The following is a 25,803-nucleotide window of genomic DNA, read 5'->3' as shown; positions in this document are numbered from 1 at the left end:
ATAGTATTTCATTTTATGGATATCCCACAGTTTGTTTATTCGTTCACCTATCAAAGGACATCTTGGTTGCTTCCAGTTTTTGGCAATTATAAATAAAGCTACTATAAACATTTATACGCAAGCTTTTGTATGGACGTGTTTTAAACTCATTGGATAAATACGAAGGAGCAGGATTGCTGGTAAGGTATGTGTAATTTTTTAAGAAATGGCCACACTGTCTTCCAAGGTGGCTGTACCATTTTGCATTCGTACCAGCAATGAATGAGAGTTCCCGTTGCTCCACATCCTCATCAGCATTTGGTGTTTTCTGTGTTTTGGATTTTGACCATTCTAATAGATGCATAGTGGTATCTTGTTTTAATTTGCAGGTCCCTGGTGACATGTGATGTTGAGCATGTTTTCATATGCTCATTTGCCATCTATGTATCTTCTTTGGTGACATGTGTGTTCAGATCTTTTGTCCGTTTTTTAAATTGGGTTGTCTTCTTAATGTTGAGTTTTAAGAGTTCTTTGTGCATTTTAGATATAAGCCTTTATCAGATATGTTTTTGCACATGTTTTCTCCCCGTGTGTGACTTGTATTTTTATACTCTTAATAGTGTCTTTCACAGATCAGAAGTTTTTCATTTTAATGAAGTACACCTTACTGATTTTTTCCTTCATGGACTGGGCTTTTGGTGTTGTATCTAAAAACTTGTTCTAAACACAAGGTCACCTAGATTTTCTCCTATGTGATCTTCTGGGAGGTTTTTTACATTTAAGTATACTATTTATACTGTGTTAATTTTTGTGAAAAGTGTAAGATCTCTGTCTTGATTCATTTTTTTGCCTGTGAATGTCTAGTTTTTCCAGCACCATTTGTTGAAAAAACTATCTTTGCTCTGTTGTATGGCTTTTGCTCTTTTGGCAAAGATGAGTTGACTGTATTTGTGTGGGTCTATTTCTGGGCTCTCTCTTCTGTTCCACGGACCTGTTTGTCTAATCTTTCACCAATACCACACTGTCTTGATTACTGTAGTTTTATAGTAAATCTTAGAATTGGGTGGTATCAGTCCTCCAACTTCATCTTCAGTATTGTGTTGGCTATTTGGGGGCTTTTGCCTTTCCATGTAAACTTTAGAGTTAATTTGGCAACATCCCCAAAATAACTTGCCAAGATTTTGATTGAGATTGCATTGACTCAATAGCATAAGCAAATGTGACATTCCCTATGCTCAGATTGTTCCCTAGTGTATCAGTTGTGTTGACACAAACTCAGCAAGCGTTATATCAGAACTGATTGTATTAGATATACTTTTTTTTCCCTGAGCTATTTGAAAGTAAATGCAGACAGGTAGATACTTCACTCCTCAACACTTGAGTATGAACTTCCTAAGAAGGAGGACACTTTCCTACATAACCACAATATCATTATGCCTAGAATAATTAGTATTAATTCATCAGTTTTAAAAAACTTGCTTGTCCGCAATAAAAACGTTTTTTCTCTTCTTTTTTTTTTTTTGAATGCCCATACTGTTCTGTGTGAGGCACTGTGCTCTGTTGGAATGTGAAGATAAACAAGAAAAGTCCCTGCCTTTACGAAGTTTGGTATCCTGGGGAGACAGACATCTAAGACGATTATATTAGGCTGGGATGAGGGCCATAGTAGCTTTTATCTACTTCCCTTTCATTCAAGGAGTGCGTCAGCGGAAATGTTTTTCCTGTAGGAGAAAGATAACTATTCCCAGAGTGGTGTTCTGGAGCCAGTGCTCCATTCCATGATTTGCCAGCCTGACCCTGATGGACCTTTCTTCCCATCCCAGAATGGCTTGCATCCATCTAGAAGTGAAGATTGTAACTCAGAGGATGTCATTCACTCCATCTGAGTCTTTTGGTTTCTGTACAATGAGGGCTGGCCAGGCGCAGAGGGAGAAGGAGGAAGGCTTTGAGAACCAGGCTTGGGAATGGGGACTTTATCCTACACGTCAGCTCTATTAAGTGGGATGTGGGGTTAGCCATAAATACAAGAGACCCAAGTTAACTGTGGCTTAATCAAGATAGGAGTTTATTTCTTTTTAATGTAACAGTTAGGAGATAGTTGGCCCAGGGCTAGAATGCTGGCTCAGATCCATGAGGTCATCCAGGGGCCTAGACTCCTGTTGGCTATTGCTCCGTCATCCCCTCCATGATATGTAGGCTGATGCCCTCACCTTCATGATTCAGGACAGCTTGTCACCGCATCCACATTCCTGGCAGCAGGGTGGAGGAAGGGGCAACGTACTCCTTCCCTTTAAGGCACATGTTGAAACTACATACCTCACTTCTGTCCACATCTCATGGGCCAGAAGTTACTCATACTCAAGAAAGTATGGAGAAACATCATCATCGTTTGGAAGGCCATGCGCCAAGCTAAAAATAGGAGGTTCTATTCCCTATAAGAAAGGAAGAGTGGATACTAACAGTTAACTTGCATCCCCTTATATACTAGCATTTCTAAAAAAAGATATGCCATTTATAAAATTGGTCCCTTAAGAGGCTCCTTAAAATAGGTTTAGTGACCAAATAATTTTGGCTACATTTAGTATTGATCTCATAAAGATTCACAATGCACAGATTCACGTATTAAAGGCTTTAAGAAGTTGTGCAATAAAGAAATGTGTCTTTCTTTATTTAACCTAAACAAAGGTTGTTTGGCCAAAATCCCATTTTAAAATTTTGTTTTAGTTTTTTCCGAAGCCCTACTGACATAAGCTTTGGGAAACACTGCTTCGGGAATTATGGAAGGTTCCTTAGTTTGCAGTGATGCAAACATTATTACACCAGTTCTGCTCCTAGGGATGTAGGCAACAGATGTATGCATATTGTGGCAGTTAAGGTTTAATCAAAGAAACAGAATCATAAAGGAGAAACATAAAGGGATTTATTTACAGGGATTCGATCCTGCACAATTGTGGGAGCCCATTAGACAGTCCATGTAAGGCTGTTGTCTTTGTTTCTGATGATGGAGCTTGAAGTCTACTGGATAGCAGTTTTGGGGGAAGAGAGTAAGCGTGGGAAGAAGGAGAACAAGCTGAAACTCATGAGGGTGGATGGGAACCCTGGGTCAGTCTGTCATTGCCTCCAGCTTTAATGGTGTGGGTGTCCCTATGAAGCTGATGCCCTTCATTATGGAGCTAAGCATACACATGGCTTAGGAGTCAGAGAAACTGAAAGAGGATCCAGAAGAAAGTGGATCCAGCATCAGCAGGTCTGACTACCATGTGCCCACCCCAACCCCAGTGTGGTGAGCCTGCAGATTAACAACAGGGCACATAAGCTGCTGGATGCTCCTGCGTCGACCTTCCAATGTAAACACAATATGGCTTCTGCTTCGCTTCCACCTTCCCTGTCTCAACTGGAAACATATAAGAAGGGAATTCTGAGAAACATAGCCCGGCCTGCCTAGGTCGATGTATTGCAGAGCCACCACACGTGTGGTCAGAGATGGCAAGGATTCTTTACAGCAGTGCTGTTTGTAATAGCTTCAATTTGGAAATAAGCTAAATGTTTATCAACAGTTAAGTAGATAAATAACCCGTGTTACATGCATTATGGAAATGATAAATGAATGAACTGTTGGTACATGGATCAACATGGATGAATCTTGCAAAAAATATTGAGCAAAAGAAGACAGACACAAAAGAATGTGAACTATGATTGCATTTATGTAAATTTCAAAAACAGCAAAGCTAATTTATGTTGTTAGAAGTCAGGATAATAGTTACCTTCAGAGAGTTAATGCCTTGCAAGGGGGCACAAGAGAGCCTTCTGATGTGTGGATAGTGTTCTGCTTCATATCTGGATGCTGGTCACACAGGTCTGTGCATGTTGGGGAAATTCATTGAGCCGTACAGTGTCTTGGTGCACTTTTCTCTTGTACACAGTTTGGGTGTGTTTTAATAAGTTATTAAGTAGTCATGGACAGGCTGGCTTGGAGGAAAGAAACTAAGTTAGAACTTTGAACCCAGCATGGGGGTGGTGCTAGGAGAAACAAGGCAGCAGATACTGAAGAGGCAGGTTAGGTGAGTGAGCAGAGGAGAGTCGACCTGAGGGTCACAGCAGCTCCGTCCCAGGTTGTCCCTTACCTAGGCTGGCCATCTGTTGCCCTCATGAAGGGTTAGGATCACGTATACAGAGGCCCAAGCAGGGGCTCTGGGCCCTGGGGCTTAGCAGAGTCACCTGCAGGGCATGAGAAGGGGATGGTGATCCTGTAGGTCTGGGGTAGACCTCGGCACCTTTTTAACTTCTGTAGGTGTCCTGGTGCCCTCCACAGAATGTGGATGGGAAGGGGAAAGACAGGAACGTGGGGGAACTCGGTGCTCAGACCCTTACCCTTGTCCCCGAGCGCACCCTTCTCTCAGAGTGCAGCTTTCTCTTGTCTTTAACCATGACATACACAACATTATTCTAGCCTTTCTGTTTTATAAAATCTTAATTCCCTTTTTCATGCTTTTTGTTTTAGCTCATTGCTTGGTTGGTCGGATTCATGATTCCTCTCTAGAAAACAAACTGTTTGCAAGTGGTTTAGGCTGTTGAATATGGGATTGGAGACTCCTACGATGTCTGCTGTGTTTGGAGACTAGATTGTGTGTAGGTAGACAGAATATGCAATTCCTCTGATGCCCCGAACAATTATCTGAAAGCATTGTTGTCTGGGATTATTCATGTTATTTCTAATGCCTAGGAAATTAGGATTTGGAGCGTTGATAAATTTGTTCTAAAATAAAATCTCACAAGTAGGTTACTATTTTTAGTTTGAGAAATTTTGAATATGTGTGAAAATAGAATATATAGAATATATATATAATATATAGAATATAGTGTTCTCTCACATCTCCAGGTAACACTGCTATTGTGTGATTCTCCCTTAGTCTGATGGGTGCTTGTCACTGCTACGTTCTAAACTCCCATGTTATCCTCTGTCATAACATTTACCCCCGGAACTGTAATCACTGATCTCCTTGTTTATCTCTTTATCTCTGAAATCTAATCTCTTTGAGATCAGGGACTATGTCTTATTTGACTTTGTAGCTCCAACATCTAGCTCAGTAGAAACTCAGTAATTAATGATGAGTGAATGAGCCCCAAAATTCTCAGGCAAAGAACTGATGGCTGACTTCGAGAAGGACCTCATTTGGGGAGAGAGGAGAAAGAGGTAGGGAAGGAAGCAGAGCTCCATTGATCAAAGAAATGGGAAGAGAACGCAAATAGTGTTCTCTATCATGAGAATCAAGGAAAAAGAGGAGAAATTTTTGAGGAATTATCAAATCCCAGAAAGAGGTCAATGAGAATGCGAATTAAAAAGAGTTTGGAGTTCATCAAAGTCATTAGTGACTGTAGAAAGATGAGAAGGAAGCAAGATCTCAACGGGTTGCGGAGAGAATATGAGATGAGGAAATGGGGTAGAGGGTAAGAAACATGCACACAGAAGTGAGGCTGTGACGGGAAGGATATTTGGAAATGGCCAAGCAGAATGGCAGAACCAAAGATGACCTCCTCTCTAGAAAGGAGAACTGTGTGCGTCTGAAGTCAGAGATTGGAAGTTCCCTTAATGCCCATCGCCTGGTCTTCTAGAGTAACTCAGGGATTCTGCCAGCATTTGGGTGATGGATGAGATGAGTCGCTTGAGCATCTTGGTGGTGGAGGCAGCAGTACGTTTAGTGAGAAACCATGTGCGCTCAGCCCTGCACTAAGCCCTTTTCTTTGAATGGTTTTGTTTCTTTTAACTTGATTGCTCCATTTCCCACAGGGAACATGGTGGAATGGTGCTTACCTCAAGATATTGACCTTGAAGGCGTCGAGTTCAAGTCCATGGCCAGTGGGTCCCATAAAATTCAGTCTGATTTCATGTGAGTACTTCTGAATGTAAGTCTTCTCTGCACCATTCCTCTCCCTTCAAACTTTCCCCAGACCATAAGGGCTCTTAGCAGGGCTTGTCAGGAGCCATGTGAAAATGCCAGGAGCTGTGTGTAAATGCTCTGGAAATATATATATAGTTTTGTGTTTTTATATCAATTTTCAAGGAAGAAATTCATTAGCTTTTATTAGGTTCTCTATGGTTTTCATGACCCAAAAAAGTTAAGAACTCGTACCATAGAGGTTCTGTCTCTTTGTAAGAAATTATTGCACCTCACTTGAGGTTTGGCTTTAATGAAATGATGGAGCTTCAGTTCAGTTTGGATTAGCTTAAGACATTTATATGCTAAAACTTGAAATTCTAACTTTAAGTCAGGCCAGTTTATAGTCCTGTGTAATTAAGATTCTTATGAGGAGGAGCAAAGGGAACGAATGCAAAGGTAATGAGGTCATCTTCTCGCTTGGCTGGACCCATGACTGATACAAGTGTGGGAAAGGGGAAGGAAGTAAAGTGACAGCTCTGGTCATATGTTCTAGTAAAAATATCAGAGACTCAGGAAGTGAGGAAAGAACCAACACTGTTTATGCTAATAAAACAGAGTACTGATTCTAGATGGCCCTGAAGATGAATCTTTGTTCTGGTTCTCCCATCAAGTCATTGCTGTTATGCTGGAGAGAAGGGATGAATCCATGGTCGTGGGCAATTGAGCAGCAAGCTTGCCAGGGATCAAGTCCTGGCTCCAGCTGGATGACGCTGGGCGAGTTCCATAATTTCTTTGAGGCTTGGTTGTCTCATCTGTGAGGTTGGGTGGCTGGAGCTAATTGTTCCCCTGAGATTCTAAAAAATTTATTTTCAGGCTGAGCTTTCTCATGTAGAGCACTGGACACAGTCATTTCTTTTGTTTGGGACTGCATCTCAAAGGAGGAAACAGAGCAAAACAAAATTGTTCTCTCTGATTTCAGCCACACTACATATTTGATCTATTTTAGCTATTTCCGAAAGGGGCCCTTCTTTGGCCTGGCCTGCTTCGCCAACATGCCTGTGGAAAGCGAGCTGGAGCGTGGTGCACGTATGAAGTCTGTGGGCATCCTCTCACCATCCTACACCCTGCTTTACCGGTACATGCACTTCTTGGAGAACCAAGTTCGGTACGTGGCTTATAGACACGTGCAGGAGGCAATGGGGGTCTGCCAGTTGGTGCATATGTGATGAGCCCTCAGAGATAAAGGTTGCCTGCCAGAACACCAGATGCCTTTCCAAGAACACCTGTGGCCATGTTTCATGCCTCAGGTGGTGGTCTTTTTGTTTCAGCCAGTGTCCTGCACAATGATTCTTCACACTGTACTGGAAGCTGGGGTAGATTTTACTTTCAGTTTATATTATCATCAATTTTGTTTTATTAAATAATTTGTTGACATGTATGTGAGCTTTGTTTACCCTAAAGCCACAATAATTACCTCCTTGCCCCGGATAGGTAGACAGATGCCAAATTTTTTAACCTAATCATTTATTATTTGGGGCAATTGTTGTTATTTGGGGTAATAGGAAGGGAATTTTTAACAGAAGCAACAAAACTGTGAGTTATTTCATATTGTTTTCATTATGCAAGTAATTTAATTTCATTTCAGATTTTGAGGGAGAAAGCTATCTCTAATCCCTGAAGCAATGGGAAAATTTTAGCACATTTGCCTCTTTTCTGGTGTACGTGTGTGTACTTTAAAAAATATATACTTGGCATCATACTGTATACACACTTTTATAGCCTATACTTTTAAAATTTATCATTTTAGTTTTTTATATAACATAATCTTTCTTGATCATCATCTTTGAAAGAACATGAAATTTATTGTTTGTGGAAAAAAGAAACCATGTTTGCTATTTTAAAATTTATATAAAAATACAAATGAATTTTAAAATTCCTCCCTGGGGCCAGCCCAGTGGTGCAGTGGTTAAGTTTGCACATTCCGCTTCGGCAGCCCGGGGTTCACCAGTTCGGATCACGGTTGCGGACATGGCACCGCTTGGCAAAAGCCATGCTGTGGTAGGCGTCCCACATATAAAGTAGAAGATGATGGGCATGGATGTTAGCTCAGGGGCCAGTCTTCCTCAGCAAAAAGAGGAAGATTGGCAGCAGATGTTAGCTCAGGGCTGATCTTCCCCAAAAACAAACAAACAAAGAAACAAAAAATTCCTCCCAAATATTAACCCTCAGAGAGATATCCTTTGTCAATATTCAGTGAATCCCATTCTAATATAGAAATAATTTTACAAAAATAGGATTAATATTTTATGAAGATTTAATTTTTGTCAGATAGGCTAGTTTGAAATATATAAAATTTCATTTTACTTATATGTGTCAGAGGAAAAGAGTAAATGAAACTGAAGGAATTTTCAAACTTTGAGTGAGTATTTTCTCACTATGAGGTCTATTATTTCTTGAAATATTTCTCCACAGTTAAGAAAAAAGGTTTTATAAAATATGGTGTCAGTCTTATTTTTATTGAGAAATAACATGTATACAGTAAAGTGCACAAATATTTGTGTAGATATCATTGGTGCTTTTAAGATGTGTTTCAACTGTAGACAGAGTCTATGATCTTATACTTCCTCCTAGCACCTCTTCCCTCTTCGTATCTCAATTATTACATATTGCTAGATTTATTACATTTAGTTCTGTAATCATAATTCCCACTGTTCTTAAGTCTCAATTATGTATTTATGACCACATCCCGGTCTTAACTGTGGCTTGCTGCATTCCTGATTCCCGATTTATTTCTTGGTTGGTTGGATTTTGCCATCAAGCACTACCCCTCACCCCCACCCCCCATGAAAGGGTCGTGTGTGCTGCCTTCCCTGAAAGTTTGCATGCTTAATAATGTTGGTCTGTTACCTTTGCCCTTGGCTGGGTATAAAGCTCTTCAGTCTTTCTTCCTTCCTCTCAGGATGCTATAAACATTGCTCTGCTGTCTTCTGATATTGGTTGTTTCAGAGAAGTCTCTTCTGTGTGGCTCCCTGTAGATTCTTTCTTTATCTGTGATGTTTCTAAACTTTTCTTCTGGGATGATTTCTCCCTTTTGATCTATAGATATGCCTTTCATTTTTAATCTCAAGAACGTTTCCTTCTATAATCAAATATACAACTTTTCCATTCCGTCCTTTCCCTTCTTCAGGAGTACCAGTTATGTATATGTTTTCTCTCGATTGTCCTCTGTGTTTACCATTTTGATGAGTATTTTAATAGCTCTGTAATGCTACAGCTGTCCCATAAGTTTACTTCATTATTCCCTATGGTTGGACATTTAGCATGTTTCTAATTTTTTTTTAACTGCTCCTCTACATTTTGGAGCTGTGGTGAACAGCTTCATACATATATCTTTTTCTGTATTTGAAATATTTCCTTAGTTTTATGACTCAGAAGTAAAGTCATGGAGTAAAAAAAGAACATTTTTATTGGTATCTTGACATTTTTTAAAAAATTACTCCTTTTGAAAAAATTAATTTCCCAAGTAGGCAATACATTCTCATGGTTCAAAAACCAAAAATTAAAAGGAGGTATTATATTAGTTAGGGTCCTGGCTAAGGGCAGTAACAGAGGCCCCAAGATACAATGGCTCAAATAAGATAGAAGATTCTTTCTCTCTCGAGTAACAGTGTAGAATAGGCAAGTGGTCAGGGGGGTAGCCTGCTGTTCCACACAATCATTCAGGGGCCCACACTTCTTCTCTCTTATTATTCTGCCATACCCTGAGAGTGTTTTTTCGTATTCTAAGATGTTCTTCTCAAGTGTTCAAAGCTGCTCACCACTACTATGTCTGCACTCCAGCCCGTAGGGATGAGGGAAAGACCCAGAAGTTGCATACATCACTTGTCATATTCCACTGTCAAGTTCTCAATCACAAAGACACACCTAACAGCAAAGGAGACTGGGATAGGTAGTCTCCAGGTGGGTCACCCTGTGACCGGTTAAAATTCTAGGGCTTCTGTCATAAACAGGAAAAAGAGACAAATGGATTTTGGAAAAAAATTAGCAGCCTCTGCTTCAGTTTGCCCCTCTGACCACCTAGGTATCCATGTGTACTCCTCTTCCCATACAGAGAGGACGTTCCTCTCACCCCAAAAGAGGCATCATAGAGGCTCGTCCAGTTAGCGCCTCCAGTCTAAAATCCGGGATTTCTGTGTATGTGAAGCAGTCCTTTTCAGTAGATCAGCACTTGATTCTCCTTATCCTGAAAACCTGTAAAGGAATAGACAAGTCGATCCACTCCCCACCTCCCTAATGCAACACAGAAGGTAGAGTAGGAACCACAATACAGACTCCTGTTTGGAAAAGGGAAAAATGAGAAATGCAAGCAGTCATTAGTCCATGACAAGAATGGAATTCTGTTGAGCAGAGATTGCCAAGACTCCTTATCCTAGCAGAGCAGTATGCTCCTTGGCTAAACCTTGGTTTTACTCTCTGGAATCCCCTTATCCATTTTCCTCCATGGCTCCTGGCTTTGCCTTCTAGGAGGTTCTTTATCCATTGCCTGCCATAAGCACTTCTGAAGCAGACACTGAAGAACATGCGCTTCTGGAGGCTGCATAGCTTTAGAACATGTTTCCTGCTGGTGTAGGTTTGGGAGTCTAGTGGTTTTTTAAGGGTTGAGAAGTCATAGCCATTTATAGACTGGGCATGTGACAATATGGAGCCTTCTAAAACAAAATAGGCTTCTGATTTGTTTGCTTCCAGTCAGTTCCGTTTAAAAGTATCCACTGCCAAAGACCTCTTTTGAGTCTTAATTTTTAAGTCAGTGGACTGTATTCTTGGCCTATCCATCTTTTCCTCATTTTAATGGTAACCACCTTGAGGCTGTACCCTAAGATTGATCTTTACAAATGGGGTGACTCCCATGTCTGGCCAAGAATACTTGACTGGAGAATGGAGGCTTTGAGAGAAATTTTTATGTCCTGCTTTTAGGGTACAAAAGCAGTTGGCTTTTCCAGTCGCATGGGGTTTCAGATGATTGAGGTCTCAACTAATTTATACTGCGGAACTCAGAACACATGCCCTGAGGCTCTATTTCTTCCATTTCTCCTTGTCAACTGGCCAGTTCTTGCCTATTTTCATCTTACTCTTGCGGTAGCCCATTAAAAATAAGGAGCAGTCAATGTTCTCTTTATAACTGCTTCCCCTAAAGTTAGAAGTTCAGATGACACGGGACCTATCTTCCAAGTTATTGAAGTTCTAGCAGATTTTTTGCTATAATATAACTAGGGTTACCAGCTTTCTAGTCTGCAGTTTCTATTTTCTTCTTCTTCTTCTTCCCAAAGCCCCCCAGCACATAGTTGTGTATTCTTGCTTGTAGGTCCCTCTGGTTGTGCCATGTGGGACACCGCCTCAGCATGGTCTGATAAGCAGTGCCATGTCCGCACCCAGGATCTCAACTGGTGAAACCCTGGACCAAAAAAGTGGAGCACGCGAACTTAGCCACTTGGCCACGGGCCAGCCCCCTGCAATTTCTGTTTTCTTACCACCTTCCCTTGCCAGCTGCTAAGTTAATGACACAATGTGGTTTTTGATGCTGTAGTAACTCATTTCTAGGTATCATTTTCTGCTTTAGCTAAAGTATAGGCTGAATCAGTGTAACAAAGAGACCCAAAATACAGTAACTTAAACACGATAGAAGTACAGCTTTTCTAGCGTGACAGTCCCAGAAGGAGAGCAGCAGTCCACTGTGGTAGGTGGCTCTGTCCTATTGGGTCATCCTGGGACCCAAGTCTTTCTGTCTTGTATTCTGCCATCTCCTAGAGTATTGTCTTCATCCATATGGTAGAATCTGACTCATCATTACCATGTCATGTTCCAGCCTGCAGGAAGGGGAAAGACAGGAATCCCAGAAGTTGAACACATCGCTTCTGCTCACATGCCATTGTCTAGTTCTTAGTTATTAGCCATACCTCACAGCAGGAGAGTCTGGGAAATGTGGTCCTTAACTGGGTGAACATTTGACCAGCTCAAATTGGAAGGTTCTATTACTAAAGGAAGAAGAGAGTGGCAGTATCTACCACTGGCATAAAATGAAAAGTCTGTACCCAGTTCCCACTTCGATCCATTAATCCAGTAATCACTGTTAATTTCTCATATATCTTTCCAAAGTTTGTGTATATGTATATATAAATACAAATATATATTCTTATTTCCTCCCTTTTCATACAAAAGGTAGCAATGTTATACATGGTTTGTACCTTGCCTTTTCCATTCAACAGTGTATCTGGGAAATCTTCTCACATCAGTACATGGAGAGCTGCTTCGTTGTTTCTTACAGTTGTGTTATGTGCCCTGTATAGAAGAACCATGCTTTCTTTATCAAGGCCCCTCTTGATAGACATTTGGTTGTTTCCAGTCTTTTGCTATTACAGATAATGCTCACTGAATACCCATGAACAAGTATCATTTCACACATGAGCAGAATATGTGTACATTAGATTTCCAGAAATAAAATTGGTGGTTCAGAGGGTATATATATTTGTAATTTTAATAGGTGTTTTCAGATCGCTTTCCACAGAGATTGTGCTGTTATGCATGCCCAACAGTAATGCAGGAGAATACTGTTTCCTCACAACGTTGCCAGCACAAAAAAACTTCTGTATTTTTGGCAATATGGCTAACACATGGTACACAAGTATAGTTTTAATTTGCATTTTTCTTACGAGTGAGGTTGAGCACCTTTATGTCTGTTGGAAGCATCTGCCTCTTCTGTGAACTGCTTCTAGCCTTTGCTACTTTTTTTTTGGTTGTTGATCTTTTCATGTTAATTTCTAGGAGTTCTTTGTATAATAGGGAAATTTGTTCATGGTGATATAAATTGAAAATATTTTTCCACTTTGTCATTTCTCTTTTAACATCACTTGTTTGTTATGCAGCTGGTTTTCTTCATTGAATTCATTAATCTTCTTTTGACTTTTAGATTTTGAGTCATAGCTAGAAAGGTTTTCCAGCTTGGTTATTAGAGGGCTCGGGGTAACATGAGAGAAGGGACTTGCATGAAAGGGTTTGAGGAAGAGAAAGAAGCAGAGTAAAGTGAGCCCAGATCTGGGCAGGGATAGTACCTGACTGCAGCAGTGACTTTTATATAAATAGACTTGATTTCTGAAAACACCAGATCTGTGGTTTATATTCATTGCTTCTCATATCCCAAATTTATTTATTAGGATTTCATCCACAACTGTTGACTTCAATATCTCTCTAGTGAGAGAGTCCTTTCTATGACTATTTCTTTTTAATCAGAAGGTATTGGAGAACCACTTTATAACTTAAGAAAATAAATTAGAAAAAGGTAGAGTGTTATAAAATAAAAGGGATTTAAAACACATAACCACATTTTTGGACCTTGCTTAGATCATGGTTCAAACAACCAACTGTAAAACAGCATTTTGGGGCTAGTTGGTATAATTCGAACGTGGACTGGGTATTAGTTTATATTAAGGCATCATTATTAATATTGTGAGCAAGATAATGGCATGGTGGTTATGTTATTTTTTAAATAGACTTTATTAGAGATGCATATCAAGTGTTTAAGGGGAAAATTTTATGATATGAGGTTTGCTTCAAAACGTTTTGTGAAAAGTGTGGGTGTGGTATAGATGTATTGATAAAATATTAGTCATTGTTGAAGCTAAGTGATGAACACATTGGGTTCATTATTCTCTTCTTTCTACTTTTTGTGTATGTTTGAAAATTTCCATAATGAAAAGTTAGAAAAGACGAAATATAAAATTAACATATAGTTATTGTAGAAAACTTTGAAAAATAGAAAAAAGCTCAAAGAAAAAAAAAGAACATGATGCCCACCAGCCAGACTTATCTGTTAACATTTATATCCTTCTAATCTTTTTCCCATGTATAAATATGTGCATATACATTAATTAAAAAAAAAAACGAATACTGAGGTGGTTCAATATCTAAATTTTCTAAATTGGTGTCTTAACCTTCCAGTATATCATGAATAATAGTCCTCAACATCATTTCAGTGATTTCACATCATTTCAATATGTGGATGTATCACAATTTAACTATTTCACTGTTATTGGGCATTTAGATTGTTATTTTCACCACTGTAAACATGAGCATCCTTGTGGGTAAATGATTGTTCATATCCATAAACAGTTCTTTAGGCTACATTCCTAGAGATGGAGTCATTGGGTCAGAGGGTATATACAGTGTACAATTTGGTACATATTGCAAGTGATCCTTCAGAAGGGTGGTACCATTTTGTGCCTCCCCAGCAGTAAATGAGAATGCCTGTTTTTCCGTACTTGGAAAGCTAGAAGACAGACTGGTTTGGACCAATAATGAATACACGGGAACGATGAAGCAGGGATGTGGTAGGGGAAAGTGGGGTTAGTTGTGGTGGGCATCTGCATGGTCACATAAGCGTCTGTTGTATCAGTGAAGGGGCTGTGGGCTTACAGAGAATCCAGTGTCTGGCCCTGCAGGGGAATCCTCTATCTGCCTGTGAAGCCTGTAGCTCCAGATCAATAGTATATATTGTGTCAGTTATTCTCTAGCTTTTACAGTTTTCATAGTTTGTCTTGGACAGTTTCCATAATCTTTTGAATCTTGGCCTACATTTCAGTGTGGTGGTTTTTTAATCTATACATCCTTATGGATAAGATCACCAGGAAGGTCTCTTTTTGCATCATCTTTGAAGACCAGCTTATCTTCCGGCACCCTAGGCCTTGTTTCAATGCCTTTTCATTTATCTTAGCTTTGTGGTTTGATGATCAGTCTTGTTTATTGCAAAATCTACAGTGTGTTTACATTTGAGGCTTTCATACAACAGTTGCTTAACATTTATCCAGGAACTGCCAATTTATATTTATGTCTATGTTCGTAGTCGATATTCCCTATTATTGCCTTGTTCCGTCCCATCAGTCAGTGATATCTTAGGCTGTCAGAGGACGGGATCCTGAAACTAGCTTTTTGAACTTAATTGTATTCATTATTTTGTCTTAATCAAACTTTCATCAATTTGACACACATCCGTGCAGAGGTTCTGAAATCTGCCGTCTTCTCAGAATAGTCAAATACAGCATAGCCACCATGGACTTCCCATCTGGCACATGAACATTTGTAAGAGTGAAAGAAATGATGAAGCACACATACCCCCATAGTCACATGACTGCCTTCTTGTGCAAAGCTTATAACAGAATGTATAGGAACCCCCAAATTAGAGAGCTGCCGTTCAGAGAGGAACTGACTTTAGTAATCATTTTTTGGATGTAGTTGATGTTGATTTTTTTCTTTTTAAAATGTAAATTTGCTTGAAGGTCTTTTCCGGGGCTTGCCCTGAATCTTCCCCATTTACCTGCTGTTTCTGAGCCCTCGCCGTGGGCCTGGCTGGACGCTGTAGGATAGCTCGGAAGGAAGGAACCTAACGTTCTGTGAGGGACTGAAATGTGTCACAAACTGTCTGAGGCACTTTTCTACTTTATTTCATTTTTACCTCAAAATAATATTGAGGTGGTACTATTTGCATTTTAAGGAGAGAGAAAACGGTGGATTTTGAAAAGGTTAGCAACTTGCCTGAGATCTCACAGTGAAGAAGTGGCAGCCTTGACATCCGGAAGTCTAAGTCGCTCTGGAGTGGAGGTGGCTGGAGAGCCCCTGGCTGCCCGTTGGAATATGAAAATCTTGAATCTGAGCAGTTTGTGTTAGCGTTTGGAGCAAGCCAAAAATGCCAGGTTGGAGGGATTGCCTGTTGTAGTCGTCCTAGGACCAACCATAATCAGAGATGCCTCCCGTTGCTCAATAAAGCTGTATTTTTATTTTTTTTTATTGTAATACGATGGAAATTGTAGGGCACCAAGAAATCAAAAATAGTGCCTTTTACTAATCCCTATGTTAGTTTCCTAAGGCTGCAACAACAAAGTACCAAAAACTGGGTGACTTAGAACAACAGAGATGTATTTTCTCACAGGCTGGACGCCTGGAATCAGGGTGTCAGCAGGCTTGGTTCCTCTGAGGCTGTGAGGGAGACCATGTCTGTCTGCTGACTTCTAGGGGTTTGCTGGCCATCTTTGCTGTTCCTTGGCTTATAGATGAATCACTCACATCTCTGCCTTCATCTTTACATGACGTTCTCCGTGTCTGTGTGTCCAAATTTCCCCCTTTTTTCATATTGGATTAGGGGCCACCCTACTACTTCATTTTAACTTGATGACTTCTGTAAAGACCCTATCTCCAAATAAGGTCACATTCTGCGGTACTGGGGTTTAGGCCTCCAGTATATCTTTTGCGGGGGACACAATTCAACCCATAATGCCCCCATTAAACATAGTGTCAAACAGTCCCCACAGCGCTCCCGTGCTTGACTCGAGGGTGGTGGGATTCTCCAAATGGCCCAGAGTCTCAATGTGGCTTTCTTGGCTTTGGGGTCAGTTGACCGGGCTATCCACAGCTAAGTCTCTGCCAGCCGAGCAGGGTGGGAGTGGGAAGAGAAGAGACTGAGCTTTTTTCTTGCTTCATTGGTGCAAAAATTGTGAGCCCTTAGTGACACCCAGTAATAGTTGTTTTCCCTTATTTGAGACATTGAGAGGTAAGCTTCCTCTTATTCTTTTATAACAACAAAGAAAGCAAGCAAGCATGATTTCTAAACAAAGAGCAGCTTTAAGCAGGGAATTCGTGATCTTCAAAGTTATCCCTTCTCACAGCCCAGAGCCCTTCTCTGGGAAGCGCACAGAGTCTTTAGCATACCTTACTCAAGAACAATAGACATTAGTCATAGTCTGTTAATTCCGCCTGTTTCCCATGAGAAGGAGAATGTGTTCCATGGCGCTGTCAGGGAGTCTGCGAGTCTATGTTTGAGCTTTTCCTAAGGATCTTCTGCAGCACCAAGAGAGGCATCCTGGGCAGCCTCAAAAAGGGGGTCTTTTAGTTTATCAGGCCCTTTGCCCCTGAGTGTTAGTCCTTGTCGGGGTGGGGGGAGGGAGTGGCATAGCTTCGGCCAGAGCTGTTCTCACTGGACACATATGTGTGTGTTGTGCAGACACCAGCTGGAGACGCCGGGACATTACTCTCATCTGGCTGCATTCTATGAGGACAAGAAAGGGGTGCTCCATGCTGGTCCCGGGAGAGGCGGCAGCCTGCCCCCTGTCTACTGGCTGCCTTCCATCCACCGGTACATGTACCCTGAGATGAAGGTGAGGTCAGCCATACTCTCACACAGTCCTGGACTTTTGTCTGGGTGCAGTAGTTGTTGATTATTTTTTTTAATTAATAAGGAATTTATGTCTTGGGCTTATGCGCAAAGTCTGGTTTTGATAGGATAGGATTGTAACCTAAGCGTTTGGGTTCTTTTAAAACATAAGGCAAGTTACCTTTTTATGCTTTCTAGACACTTCTATAGTCATGGAGCAGTGCCATATTGATAGGCCAGTTGTGGTAAACTTCTAAGGCGGAAGAAGTGGGTTTGGTTCTCTTGATTGCTTCAGATATTTTAAAGCCAGACATTTGAACTAAAGACGAAGAGTTTGAGGAGCAGGTATAATATTTCTTAGTTACAATAATCTTTATATGCCTCTATTGTGTATTTTTTTTCTGAAGTACTTTGCCTTTATACTGGAATATGTTTGTTTACAGTTAACAAAACATCCGGCCAAGTGTTAGGTGTTGGAAGGGTATGAAGATGAGTATGAACTTGAACAACCTCCTCCCCCTCCCCCTCCCCACTCCCCTCCCCCTCCTCTTCCTCATCCACCTGTAGGTGGTCACAAGATAATTCATTGGAAACCCCAGGCTCCCTGGTAGAGAAACTATGCCATGAGTGTAAGGGAGAACTCTGGAAAGCCATCTTGGAAGAGAAGTTGCTTCCTGAAGGATTTGGCTAGGCGGAAAGTGAGGGATGCTAATTCCAGATGGAGGGAAGGCGTGAGCAATAGCAGGAGCTGTGGTCTGTCACTTTCTCAGCACCTTCTGTGAGTTAGGCATCCTGCTAGCTATTTGTACCTATTGCAGCACTCTTAAAAGTAAGGTTTTTTAAATCTCTGTGTTGCAGAAAAACCAGCTGAGGTTTATAAAGGTTCAGTTAATTGCTTAAGGCCTTATAGCCAGTAGGAGGTAGAGCCAGGATTTAAACACAGGACTGGTGCCAAGGCCAGTGCGCACTCCTTGCCCCACTCCACTGCCTTTGTGGAGAGGTAGACGTGAGAAAGCACAAGGCTGGTTCACGGGACATAAGCAGACTAGGTTGGGATTGACTTTTTATGTCACCTGACCAGGAGAGAAAAGATTGGAAAAATAGATTGTAATCAGATTGTGGAGAACCTTAAATACTGGACCATGGAATTTGAAACCTAATGAGTATCAGTTAGGTTCTTGTCAGGAAAACTCATACTGTGTTAGATATTTCAGACTAATTCAATACTGGAAATCAGTAATACGGAAATTGGAAGACTGAAGGAGCAAAAAAGGAGCAAGGTAAAATATATATGTTAGTAAATATAGACAGTGGCTACCAGCCTATTATTAATTATCTATTGCTGCATTACAAAGTACTCCCAATTAATGGTTTCAAACAGTGTATATTTATTATCTCACAGTTTCTGTGAGTCAGGAATCCAGGCATGGTGGCTTTTGCTTCATCAAAGCCAGCAAGTCATAAAGTTTGTTGGCAAGATGGAAGTCAAAATCCTTTGTAACCTAACCATGGAAGTGACAGTGCTGCTATGTTGTCGTATTCTGTTGGTTAGAAGCAAGTTACTCAAGGGGAAGAGGGGATTACATAAGTCTGTAAATACCAAGAGGTGAGGAGCAGTGGGGATTAGAGGCTGCCTGCCACACACTCCAGGGCTCGAGTAACAAGGAGGGAGAGGTGACATTATCAAAACAACACGGGCTTGGAAGAGGGGCCCTGCACAGCGGTGTCTCAGCCTGCTTAGGGAGGCACTTGTACCTGGTGATGCTAGACCCTCTGAAGGAGTGGGGCTCAGCTGGTGCTGGGGCTCCCACGAAAAGCTGGAGGCTAGAAACTGAAGAGAATTTCTCCTTCCTTCTTCTTGCCTTCCAGTCTCCCGTCATTGCCTCCCACAGGGAGAACCTCACCAGAAGCCAGCTGGCATGGGAGCCCAGGAAATGTAGCTGGAAGATTTCCCAGCCCCGTGGCATGCGCTGAGAGGCAATAATTAAGGAACGGTCAGAGGGTCATTAGGGCGACTCTGGGCTTGTGTTGACCGAACCCTGCTCTGTCTCTCCCCTCCTAACTCAGACCCATTTTTTCCCTCTGACTCAAGTTGCTGCTGAGCTAATTCAAACCCACAGGGAGCTGACCAGCCTCTGACCTGGGTGTCCCTGGATTCCTCTCCCCAAAAGACCAAGGAGGAGAGACAGAGGGCAAAACAGTAAAATCGCCGTCTGCTTTTGCCTTCTTGAGGGCAGCTCATTAGCATACATGTTAAACCCTGGGAGAGGCAAGGAAAAGGATCTTTAATGGGCTATAGATAGAAATATGAACAATCTTCTTTTTAAAACACAATTTTTTAGCACATATCAAAATTAAAAATAACATGTACCCTTTGATCCAGCAGTCCCACTCATTAGGATCCATCCTTTATCTGCAAACCACCAGAGTTTCCTGATATCTGTATAAGAATATTTAAGTCAGCATTGTTCAGAGTGTTAAACAATTAGAATGCCCTGTATATTATACGGCCATTATGAATATGAACTAGAACATAAGTAGTTGACATGGAAACTACCAGGAAGTGTTCTATGTGAGAATAGCAAAGTGCAGAAAACTGTATATGATATGATCACACTTTCGTAAAGTAATCACAGCCTCAGGTATCGACAGAGAGAGATAGATACACGTACATGCGTACAAGAACATGGGGAAATCTGGATGGGTGTATGCTAGGTTGTTAATACATCTGTTACCTGGGGGCGAGGTAAGGTTTGGAGGGGCAAGGCTTTACATGTGTGAAGAAAGGAAGGGCCAGGAAAAAAAATGACAGCAGTAAAACTATGGTATACATGATATGATCCCTTTGGTCATTTATGGAATATCACATATATGTACATATAAAGAAATTTCTATGTAAGCTTTCTATTGAAATATAATATTTGTAGCAACAAGTTGAAAAACCTCAAGTGTATAGTTCAGTGAGTTTTCACAAAGTGAACACAAGTATAAAGAAAATTTTAAAAGGAGTAAGTTTTTGAAGTAGAGGTCAGATCTAAGACTATTCCAGAGGGAAAAACCTGGGGAGGGGGAGGAAGGAAGAATGGAACCCTCTCTGGGAGGCCCAGCAATGGCTGGTAAATGCTCTCCCAGAGAAATGGGAAAGTGGGGAAAGTCAGCGTTGGAGGTGGAGCCCCAGGAGCGGATGGATTCCCCCCAGGAAGCAGGGGGCAGGTGGAAGGCAAGGGACGAAGAGTGAACCCGAGGGCTGTGCCAGCAGTGGTTGGGGCATAAGAAGAGCACAGAGGACCTGACATAAAAGGCGGGAGGGAAGACCAAGCTCGGGACTGTACACATCAGGAAAAGAGTTTTCTGTGAAAGCTACAGTCGAACAAGGCTGTGAAAGGGAAATCGATTACAATGAAAGCCAAGGAAGTGTCTGTTGCATTGTGCAGTTGGACAGGTCAGGCAGTCGCTGTGGCTGCCTCTTTCAGAAGACAGTAGGTTTCCCTCACTGGGGCTGCTTTCTTGGCACAGGCCCAGCACTGCAATCACTTGTGGTTCCCAGGAAGTGGCATGTCGTCTCTTATCTCCAGGCCTTTGCACATGCTGGTCCCTCAGCCAAGAACAGCATCCCTCCAGGTCATCCTTTTTGTCGAAGCTGACATCACTGCCTCCAGGAAGTCTTCATCTCTCCCAGAATTGGGTCAGGCACACTCCTGCAGCCGCTGCCCCTCTCCCATCATGGCTCTCGGTCTGAGGCTTAATTGCTGGTGCACCTGTTTCTCCCACTAGCCTGTAAACTACACGAGGGCAGGGCCTGGGTCTCTCTGTTCGTTGTTGGAACTAGACTACTAACCTAGCACGGTGCTTGGCACAAAGTAAGCACATGAGAGATATTTCTTGCGTGAATGCATCCATGTGTCCGTCAGTGATGAATAAATAAGATCAGAATTAAGGATTGATCATTCGTTTAGGATTCCAGGGCCCAGGACACATTTGGACAAGGGCTTCGTGCAGTAGGAGCACATGTGCAGGGCTCGAAGACTACAGAGGGGAGGCCGGGAAGAGCCTGGATGGGCAGTGGCTCCCTCTCCTACCTTGCTGCTGTTTGACTTTCATGAAAGATTGTGACTGGAGGGATCTGACCGGATGTAGTCGCTTGGTGCCTCTCCTGGAGATTTGGGATGTGGTGGCAGAAGGGCACAGGCAGGAACCCTCAGGGGAGGGCAGCCTTGCTGGTGGCATGAGGCAAGTGAAAGGCCCCGGTGCAGGGGTGATGCAGGGAAAGGGAAGTCCTCTCCCTGGTAGTTCAGGACGCTGCGCCTGGCAGAGCGCTGAGGCCCAGGGCTGCCTCAAGGCTCAGGTGTGGGTACCTCTGAGGACTCTCAGGTGTTAAACTCAGCAGGTGGCCTTGGTGTTGGCATCACTCTTTAGAAGTGCTCTCGCCTGTGTCCCTAATGGGTGGTGAGCACTGTTCTGACACTTTAGCATGGAAGTGACCTTCCAGAGCACTCACAGGGCACCTGGCTTGAAGCCTTTGTTTCATTAGTGACAGTAGTGGCTGCTGCATGTGGGCTCTTCCTACGAGCTAAGTATTTCATGTTTATCCTCAGGTGGTCCTTCTAGCTTTATGAGGGATGTGATGCTCTCTCCTTTTTACAGTTGAAGAGAGTGAACTGGAAACATTGGCCAACTTTCCTGAGGCTGCCCTGTTGGTAAATGGCAGAGCCAGGATTGGAATTCAGCTTTTCCTGGGTCAGAGGTCATGCCTTTAACCCCTAGGACATCCCTTGGCTCAGGGCTCCTAGGAGGAAGCCTCAGGGTTGCAGGCTCCTGCATTCAGCGTGGAAGGAAGGGTAGTTAGAGTTGAAGTGTGTGGGTTATTGTGCCTGTAGGCCCCATGGGGGCTTCTGCTGTAACCTGTGCAGACGCCTCGCACAGTAACTGGCTGCCTGTACATTTGGGATCTAACCTGGGGCTGTTTGCTCCTCATTTTATTCCTTCCAGTGCTCAGTAATGTTTCGAGTTGCATTTTCTCACTGAGATGTACTGTCACTTCAGAGATGCTTTTGCTTCTGACTTTTAAGAAGTTGTGTTCAGGGCTGGCCTGGCAGTGTAGTGGCTAAGTTCACGTACTCCACTTTGGTGGCCCAAAGTTTGCAGGTTCAGATCCCAGGTGCGGACCTGTGCACTGCTCATCAAGCCATGCTGTGGCAGCATCCCACATAAAAGAGAGGAAGGTTGGCACAGATGATAGCTCAGGGCCAATCTTCCTCACACACAAAAACAGGTTGAGTTTCTTTCCTCTGCACCTCTCTCCCGAGTGAAGTAGGTAATGGTCCCTAAACTCAAACTCCAGTGTATCAGGGGAGCTGCTGAATTACAGAAATCTAGTTGAAAGGTAAGACTTTTAAAGTGAAAAATATCATTTTGTGTGGAAGTAACCATCCCTTAATGTAGCTGTTTGGTTGGACTTTGGATTTTGGGGGGAGCGCTGGTCAGCACACACCTGTATTGAATATTTTTTGCAGTGATGTTTCTAACAAGCTAGTCCTCCTTCCCTCCGCCTCTACTCCCGTTTTATTTTTTCAGATCACGCACCCGGCTGGCTGCATGTCTCAGTTTATTAAGTTCTTTGGAGAACAGATCCTCATCCTTTGGAAATTTGCCTTACTTCGAAAGCGCATTTTGATATTTTCTCCGCCTCCTGTGGGCGTTGTATGCTATCGAGGTAACTAGAAGCCAGAGTCGGGGGTTCTTCCTAAGTTCCCTGGAACAGAAACTGCTTGAGTCCTTCCGTTGTCAACCAAGTTCAGAAGAGTCTGGGCTATTATCAAGGGGATCGTGGGCTCTAAGCCTGTGAGTGACATGGTCGGATTTGTGTTTTAGTGTGTAGACTCTGGTGGCAATATAGAAGATGGATTAGGGGACAAATCAGTAGTCGGCTCAGAGATCACGGACTGGATGACAGCAGAGAAGATGGAGTCTAGATATATTTAAGAGAGAAACTTCACAAAATTTGGTGTCTGTTTGGGTTGTAAGGTTCTGCTGTGTGAAGTGATGGAGAAAGTGTCTAGGGTGACAGGGATGGTGGGGCCACCAGACAGGGGACCGAGGAGGAGTAGGTGGGGGTGTGATAGAGTTAACTTTGGACACAGGGGGCGAGTGTTGCCTGTGAGGCCTTCGCAAGATGTACACCAGCCACCGCTGTGTTGGGTCAGGACCTTGGGGGGAAAGTTGAGCTGGAGATAGAGATTTGAGAGTGGCATACAGACGGTGCCCACAACCGTGGGAGAGAGTGAGTGAGGAGAGGTGTGCCGGTGTTTAAGATGCAGGCGCAGGAGGCGAACAATAAAGGTGGAAGACAGGGGAGACTGAGGTGGAACAGTCAGAAGAAGGGAGGGAACTGAAAGATGCAAGGGTTACAGCAGGCAAGGGTTGCCAGGAGGAGGAACGTCAACAGTGCCAACCCTAAGCAAGACCGGGTGAGATGAAGGCAGACATGTCCATTAGATTTGGTGAGACGTTGTTGGTCTGACCTTGAGGAGGTCAGGTTCTGCTGTGGGAGCTGAAAGGCTGGTCCCCCCACCCCATCTCCTCAGAATGCCAGGACCACTTGGTGACCCAAGTACCAGGACAGCACAAAGCAAAGCCCTCAACAATGTCCTTGGAGAGGACTCAGGGGGCTGGCCCGCAGGCTTCATGGGAGGGGGACTGGGAGGGGCAGACACTTCTCTCACCTCCTATGTCCCCCACAGTGTACTGCTGCTGCTGCCTGGCCAACGTCTCCCTGCCTGGCATCGGGGGCACCATTCCTGAGTCCAAGCCTTTCTTCTATGTGAACGTGGCTGACATCGAGAGCCTGGAGGTAGAGGTGTCCTATGTGGCCTGTGAGTATGGGGCCCTCCCTGCAGCCTGCCCACACGTCCCTGCCCCGAGTACATTTGACGACTGCTGGGAGCCGTGCTCTGGCCGCCCAGCTCCCCAAGGGCCCGTCTCCTCCTCCTCTCAGATGCGGGGCTCCCCGGACCCCCTGGTTCCCCGGTGGGGTCAGGATGGTGCCCTTCAGTGACAGCCTCTGGGTTCCTGCCTTCTGAGCCTTGGGTCTCACAGGCACCACAGAGAAGATTTTCGAGGAGAAGCGGGAACTGTATGACGTGTACGTGGATAACCAGAATGTGAAGACGCACCACGACCACCTGCAGCCCCTGCTGAAGATCAACAGTGCTGACCGGGAGAAGTACCGGCGGCTCAACGAGCAGAGGTGGGGAGCCTGCGTGTGTGCCAGTGCGGGGCTGGGTGCGGCGAGGCCCACCCGCGCTGGGAGAGAGCTGTCCCCAGGGTGCTGCCATTCTCAGCACAGCCGGGGGTCTCTGTAAAGCTGTCTGTCCCCCCTTCCCTCACGGCACGTTGCTGCCAGTTGGCCTGCTGCCCGGGAGATGGGAAATGAAGGGAAGCCCTGCGCTGAACAAGCCGGCCTTCCGGCGTATTGTCCTGATAGGAGGGTAGCAAACGTGCATGGGGCAACCTCTTTCTGATGCAGCCCAAGGAGAACAAGCATTTACTGAGCACCTACATTGTTTGGATCCCTGTATTGAGAACTTAGTTATGCGTTGTCTCTTGTAATTCTCCATAATTTGGTTATCCTGTGAGATAAATGGTATCGTTTGGTTTTAACGGTGAAATAAATGGTATCATCATCATCCTTATCTTTTGGGCAAATAGGAAGGATTGTCTCTCCTGGGATTACTGTACAGAGGGGCAGAACTGGCCCTGGACTCCACGGGTTTGACTCCAAGCTCTGTTCCTTCCTGTCCCTTCTCGCCCTGCCTTTGGATGGGGGTCCTGCTCTGGGCCACCCTCCTTCCTGGGAGATGGGGGGCCTGTTGCAGATGCCTGACCGAGGCCCTGGCCTATGAGTGGGGCCCTGTAGCTGTGCCAGGGTCTGATGGCGATCCCCTCCACAGGCAGATGCTGCTGTATTCCCAGGAAGTGGAAGAAGACTACAACCCTTGTGAAGAGGACCTCTTTGTGCTGTAAGTCAGCCCGGGGCAGTGGGTGTGGGGCCTCCCTGAGGATATCTTGGCCCAGCTGCTGTAGCCTGGATCCTCCCGTGTCACCCGCTGCAGTCCAGGCATGTCCTTTATTGCTGCCAAGGGCACTTAGAGCTGGGCTCCATACAGGGCCAGCCGCAAGCCCAGAAATGCTGACAGGGGACCCAGGGAGTTAAGGACAGAAGCAGCAAAGGTTATTAAGAGAAAATAGGAGTCCTCATGTTGGTGTTCCTGTTGGGCATGTCCATCCAGATGTCCACGGCACAGAAGCTCTGTCTGTCTGGATTCAAGGGCTTCTCATCCATTGCTTCCTTTGAATAGAGCAGTTCCTTGCACTGAGTAGTATGGGATAATCTGAAAATTTAAGTCTCGAACCTAATGAAATCTCTTTCCCCAGATCTCTTGGTGGTCAGGGTGGGAGTCATGGCCTTTGTACCTCACAGCATTGAATTCATTCAGTAAGCAGCTGTGTGAACAGTGCTCAGTGATAAGAACAGAATTGTAATTTGAACGGAAACAATCCTCCCAGCTTCCTGTTTGTCTCCCCGCCTCCTGTGCTGGGCTGGGGGTGGGGAGTAGCACTTGCCATTAGAACCGTTTCTGGCTTTGATCTTGAAAACGTAATGTTGACATTTCAACAAAGTGCAGTACTTTGGTTGTGAGAAAGTGTACTTTCTGATGCGTACATGCTGTTTAGATGTAAAGCATTTGGGCA

General features: G+C 43.6%; 1 protein-coding gene across 1 annotated transcript in view; it reads left to right on the top strand.

Annotated features, from left to right (window-relative positions):
- DENND11 (DENN domain containing 11) overlaps nucleotides 1-25,803 on the top strand; it is a 40,976-nt gene that overhangs the window by 8,079 nt on the left and 7,094 nt on the right. The window contains exons 2-8 of the mRNA XM_046669504.1: nucleotides 5,768-5,867; nucleotides 6,865-7,023; nucleotides 16,903-17,056; nucleotides 22,627-22,765; nucleotides 23,793-23,924; nucleotides 24,148-24,298; nucleotides 25,002-25,070. Coding sequence (XP_046525460.1) covers nucleotides 5,768-5,867; nucleotides 6,865-7,023; nucleotides 16,903-17,056; nucleotides 22,627-22,765; nucleotides 23,793-23,924; nucleotides 24,148-24,298; nucleotides 25,002-25,070 — 904 coding nt within the window. The remainder of the gene's footprint in view (nucleotides 1-5,767; nucleotides 5,868-6,864; nucleotides 7,024-16,902; nucleotides 17,057-22,626; nucleotides 22,766-23,792; nucleotides 23,925-24,147; nucleotides 24,299-25,001; nucleotides 25,071-25,803) is intronic.

Source organism: Equus quagga, chromosome 8 (genome assembly GCF_021613505.1).
Source record: "Equus quagga isolate Etosha38 chromosome 8, UCLA_HA_Equagga_1.0, whole genome shotgun sequence".
NCBI lineage: Eukaryota > Metazoa > Chordata > Mammalia > Perissodactyla > Equidae > Equus > Equus quagga.
This window is presented reverse-complemented; position numbering and strand designations above follow the sequence as displayed.